The following is a 6373-nucleotide window of genomic DNA, read 5'->3' on the forward strand; positions in this document are numbered from 1 at the left end:
TCTAATGCAGACTGTGTGGAGATCGAGAGAAGAAAGCAGGGATACTGGATAAATCAGCAAAAAATATGCGAGCCTTTGTATTCTGTTTAGCGGTTCTTTCCATTATGAGATTCAACTGATGGGCACTAATTTCACATTTATCCTGAATTGTTAAGGTTCTGAACTGAATAGACTGTAAATATTGTACAGAATTAAACATTGTTGCACTTATACTCACAACATTAAAGAAAATGTATTTAAAACTGCGCACTACTGACAAGCTGCTGCAAATGTTGCAGCTCCTGGAAACTCTGGATTCATGGCCAGGGGCAGCAGGGGGAGGGGTAAAACTAACGCGCAAAGCATCCGAGACGAGACTGGCAGCTTCAGGGGAGAAAGTGGCTTCGCCATAGTCCTTGTCTCTGGCTTCGCTCTGGCAGCACCAGGGGAGGAAGTGATTTCACTAACGATTGCGTGCATGTCAATGAGAGCGAAATTTAAAAAAATTCCAGCCGCTAAATAGAGACTGTATAATAAATGGATTTCACAACATAAAATGAGACAAGAGTCACAAATGTCTGGGGGTGCTGCAGCTCCGCAGCCCCTCTTCAAAAGCCGCCCCTGCTTACATGTTTTACTGAAAATAACATTGTCTCATTTTTCATATAATACCCATGGAAATTGCTTAACCCAAGATTGTTGAAAACTACGGGCCTTATGCACTACTTTTCCCTTTCACTCTTCATTGATCCTTGCAGCAATGATGAACATGAGTTACTAGTTTCTGCCACTACTATAACCCAATGTATCATCTGTTCCCGTTCATCGTAATTTTATTTTGGACAGTTTTCTTTATTAAGAATGTATCCATTATCAATAGTTACATCGTAATCACTGACTACTTAACTTGCACACATCCGCGACAATGATCATCACAAAAAAAATCTTATCACAGAATCTGAATGTTGATAACGGTTACTTTTAAATTCCGTAACAAACTTAATGTATTCTTTTTGGTGTATTAGGGTGAAGATGATATGAAGAAGCATTTGGTACCTGCTATGAAGTGTCTGAAAGTGAGGAAGGACTTAGTTGAAGATGTGATGTCCTGTAAGTACTCTGACTGTATATGTAGTCTGCTGTACAAAAATGGTGGAAAGCAACTGAATGATAGAATGAATGTCTTTTTCCTACTTTTGTTTGCCTACCCCGTTTTGCCTCCTATAGTTTACCTACTTCTACATTTTACCTACATTTCTTTTCTCCTACAGTTTGCCTACGACAATTTGCCTCCTACAGTTTACCAGTAATGTATTTGTACCACTTTTCCCCATCTATGCCAACAATGTTTGTGGTAAATAATGCAGTGTGATATGTTACCAAGTAAAGGGTCGATTCAAACCTTAGTATCACTTCAAAAAGTTAAAAAGAATCGTGTTTGATGTTTTGGCAAGCATCGCATGATGGTGGTATACAGAGAGTGAAGAAAGGGAAGAGTAGAATAAATACAATGAAGACGAAAGTGACGACGACGACGACGACGACGACGACGACGATGATGATGATGATGATGATGATGATGATGATACAAATGACTTTTAAGAAACCCGGAGATTTATTGCCACCTTCACATAAGCCCGCCACCGGTCCCTATCCTGATCAAGATTAATCCAGTAATAATAATAATAATAATAATAATAATAATAATAATAAAAATAGTTGTTGATATTTAAATTTAAATGTTATGACAGCACTGTAATTATTCATCGATTAAAAATTTGGCGTATTAAAAAATAGTTACCTGCTGAACCAAGGGGATTATTTTGTGTCCACATAGACTTTTCATAAAATAAATAAGGTAAATCAATTGAAAATATTTGTTTTCTTATAGATTAATAAATTTTGACGTTTTTTTGACACAATCACAGAATATGAACTTTAAGTAGTATTATTGCAATTTTAATAGGTAAATTAAAAATGTGTGGGCACAAAATGACTCCCCCCCCCCCCCTTGGTCATGGAGAGTAAACTATGGTATTCACCTAACTTTAACTCTTGCTTTCTCCGTTTTTAATAAATGGCGCTTAGCCCACTATGGCTCTGAACCCTTCAAATATTGTAATGATTGTAAATAATAGTCTTCCATTTACGAAAACTAGCACTTAAAAGTAACACCAGTGTTTAAGTATAGTATACTTTGCTTCAGTGATTCATGCATTGGTAACAAATGCATTTACGAGTGATGCTTGCACGTGGACAATGATGTTAACATTCATAAAGCCTTGGTTTTTCTGAACCGACCCACACGACATGCAAGGTGCAACACCTCGCAGTTATAGAAACCACTCACTATCTCTCATGTAGTCTGGATTTGTGCAAGGTGGACCTCGCACCTCACACGTGTTGGTTCAGAAAAACCAAGGCTTTACCTGATCTAGTATCATGTCAGGGATTTTGGAGCTTAAAAAGTTTGCAGCATAATATAGAAATTATTCAATATAATGTTGGTGGTAGCAGTGGTGGTGGCGGTGGTGGTAGCAGCGGCAGTAGTAGTAGTTAGAAATAATTAATTTAATGGAAATATGGGACTCTGAAGATATGGTATACGCAATTTCATTTCATTTATATCTTGGTCTTACACTAGAATTTGAATTAAAAAAGAAAATTGTTGGAAGCAATATCGAGTAAATCACCATTTTGATTTCTAAAATAGATCCATTTATTTCTTATAAAACTGCTATATTTCATGTTCATCATTTCCGGATAGATAGACTTGCAGATATTGTATATGAACAAAAACCCAACCAATAGTTAGAAACCCTTGTACAGACCAACAGGCAGAAAGAATGCTCAAAACTTGTTTCGTTATCAGGGATGCTGAAATCGTGTATTTCCGAGAAAATCTCGAAATCGTTTTCTCTGCTTCATAATATATCTTCTCTACAGGCTATGCTTAGTGTAACGAGAAAGTCTGAATTATCACTGAATGCTTTGCCTCTACTTGTTTTTTTTTCACAGTGTCCTAAACAACATGAAGTTAATTGAACTGCTGCTTGAAATTTTAACACTTATGTGATACTATTGTGAAGAATTAAACAAACTTAAATTGTCCATTTATTTACAGTGTCTGAAGAGGTGTGGCAGAAGTTCTGATCCTACTGCAGTGGAAGTGTGTTTTAATTTTCAAAGTGTAAAAGTTTGTACTGTTAAAACTAGAGCCTGGATGATGAATGCATTTTGTATGAAGTTTTATTTAATACATATTTATTTCAACATGATTTTTTAAACATAACATTTCTTTCTATTTTATTGATTTATTTAAATCTTAAATATGAAGTGTTTCAATTACATGTATTCACACTTTTACCATTTCTAATGAATGAAATAACTACGGAAGCTTACCTGGCGACGTGATAATTCGAAATTTTCTCGGGCTTCCAGCCAGGTCATAAGTTGGTGATCCACCGACGTTTCGAGGACATTCATCTTCCTCATCTTCAGGGTTAAATGATATCTGAGGGTACCTAGCTCCTTAATTTATAGTGCCAGAGGGACACTATAAATTAAGGAGCTAGGTACCCTCAGATATCATTTAACCCTGAAGATAAGGAAGATGAATGTCCTCGAAACGTTGGTGGATCACCAACTTATGACCTGGCTGGAAGCCCGAGAGAATTTCGAATTTCTAATGAATATTTTATGGGCTGTGAGGAATATACAGTACGATTATTTCCTTGGTGTCCTGCTTTGAACTAATTGCGCAGTAGGCAGGCAGAGTCATATTCCAGAGAATGGTGCCTATTGGCTATTTTAGCGTGTTGAGTATTCAGTCGTTGATAGGATAGTAAACTGCACTTACGTTAAGTGTGTTCCATTTGTATTTAATTTATTGCATTCCGTATATCTTACATTAGCATTGTGGCTGTATGATGAGGAACAAATCGAAAGTTATATAAAAATGTACAATACATAGCAAGCAGATTAATTCAGTTTACAAGCATAAACAATTCGAAAGGTATGAGTATGCAGAAATTCGGTTAATTCTGTTCTGAACCTTTTCTCTTGTCCCTTCAAAGCTTTAAGACAGTTAGGCAGTGCATTGAAGACTGTAATATATGAATAGTAAACTCCTTTTTTATAACAGCTGCATTGAGTGATCGCGATTTGTATTTCTCGAGTTAAATTGTTTGAACATTTATTTACGTAATAATTGTAATACCTAACTACACCATACAACAACAAGACTTATGTATGATGCATGTGTGAAAACAGGATCAGTTAGACATGTAAGAAAATTATTTTTTAGAAAACTTTCGGAAGTAATAGATACTCGACACGGACACACTATTGGAAACTATGTGAAGTTCAGACAGGATGATTGTTAGACAAGAAACCCCAGTAGAAATGCTGTAGAGCAGAAACTTGAAGATATAGGGGTGAAGGTGGGATATTCGAATAGAAAAACTGTACGTCATTAAGTTTATAGACAAGAAATATGAATTTCAAAATCCTTGCAAGAAATGCAACCAAACTTTTTTATGTTAAACCCATATAAAGCAAACCCACACTGTAATATGTGCAGAAGATATGACGAGACTCAAATGAAAGTGCCACCATCTTTGGGTCAAAAACAAGGCAGTATCAGACGAAAAGCAATGCTGATGAAACACAATTGTAAAACACACTAAGAACAATTACTAGATTAGTCGTAAAAATAACCAAGTCTGAATTACGAATGACAAGGATGAAGCCACTGGCGTGGCTCAGTCGGTTAAGGCGCTTGCCTGCCGGTCTGAAGTTGCTCTCGGGCGCGGGTTCGATCCCCGCTTGGGCTGATTACCTGGTTGGGTTTTTTCCGAGGTTTTCCCCAACCGTAATGTGAATGTCAGGTAATCTATGGCGAATCCTCGGCCCCATCTCACTATCATCAATCTCATCGACGCTAAATAACCTAGTAGTTGATACAGCGTCGTTAAATAACCAACTGAAAAAAAAAAGACAAGGATGAAAAGCAAATACCAGTATATGAACGGTAAAATATAATCATCTGCATTCCTGTAGTACCTGTAAGAGTAAATAATTAAATATGTTGTGCTGAAACTGTTAGACAATAACCTTCGTCATATGTACAGATACGGAAATTAAATTTGGAGCTCCCTTATTGTATAAGTTTCGCTTACAACACACTATGCTTGTACAGTAAACAACATCTCCTGTATACATGCTACTTATGGACAGTCATGCAAAATTGTTGGCTACATACAGGTGCACTCCCATCAAGACTCGCTCCAAATTTTAATTCCATATGTACAAAAACGCTAGCTTCAGTGCATTTTAGTTATATGTAAAATATTAGCATGGATCTATGTTATATATAACTTTCAGTACAATACTTCAGGATATACAAATAAATAAACATAACATAACATTTTTAAAGTACCATAGCGAAAATGTACTTATTGCATTTTACAATTTGTTTTATGATTAGTGAGATGGGCTGGAAAATAGAAAACTGGAGGAACTGCATCAGTGTTCAGTAACATATTACTATTAGAACACCAGAAACATAATTGTGTGAAATGAACTGAGCAAAGCCAGTGGTGAACTGAAGATATAAATTTGTCGTGTTTGACAGCAGATAACCATTTACTGAGAAGCTCAGAATTCTTCAATGGAGATCTAAATATAAAGTTTGTGCTTATTCCTATAAAACAATCCCTTCTATTACCATAATAAAAATTTACAAATGGTTCTCAGTAACTAAATTACTACCAGTAGTGAAAATAAATTTTATGTAAAAATATGCAATCAGCATATTTTTACTCTTAGAACTGTGAAATTTATTTACTGTAGCTGCATTTAGATTGGCAACAGGCCATGATTGTTTGGCTAAACACCTGCATAGAATTGGAATATATCAGTCCCCTAACTGCCCATTGTGCAACTCAAACCAAGAAATGGATTCGGAACACCTCAAAATCTGTGCTTCATTGGCTGGTCATGATAATATCTTTGAAAAATATTGGAGTGCAAGAGGTCAAATGACTTTATTGTTAAACGCCTGGCATTAGAAAACAACAACATTTTATGAAATAATTTTTATAAAGAAACTTGTAATGTGGAACTGAATTTTAAATAAAGAATTTTAAATACTGTGGTCGAGATTGTACTACTTCTCCTTAATGAAAAACCAGCCCATTTGTGGAGTACATTCTAGACTGCAATTTGTACTTTTGGCATTATTTTGTTGTGATCATCGTTATACCCTGTTCTTTTATGTTGATAACTTTTATGCAATTCTTAATTTCTTTTGCTCCTTGTGGGGCATGGGACATCTGTCAAACATTTCCATTTTGACCTCTTATGTTGCCATTGCCTTCACCTCACTCCAGGT

The 6373-nt window shown here is 35.8% G+C and overlaps 1 protein-coding gene across 3 annotated transcripts in view; it reads left to right on the forward strand.

Moving 5' to 3' along the window:
* Positions 1–6136, forward strand: part of Trm7-32 (tRNA methyltransferase 7-32) — a 32225-nt gene extending 26089 nt beyond the window's left edge. For 2 of the 3 annotated variants that reach the window (XM_069838526.1, XM_069838523.1), the window contains exons 7-8: positions 1005–1089; positions 3104–3257. In XM_069838526.1, the coding sequence (XP_069694627.1) occupies positions 1005–1089; positions 3104–3132 (114 nt within the window). In that variant the 3' untranslated portion in view covers positions 3133–3257. Of the gene's footprint in view, positions 1–1004; positions 1090–3103; positions 3258–5467 lie in introns of those variants that run through there. The other variant, XM_069838525.1, reaches the window with a different exon arrangement.
* Positions 6137–6373: the final 237 nt, after the last annotated feature.

This window comes from Periplaneta americana, chromosome 10, assembly GCF_040183065.1.
Source record: "Periplaneta americana isolate PAMFEO1 chromosome 10, P.americana_PAMFEO1_priV1, whole genome shotgun sequence".
NCBI classification, from domain to species: Eukaryota; Metazoa; Arthropoda; class Insecta; order Blattodea; family Blattidae; genus Periplaneta; species Periplaneta americana.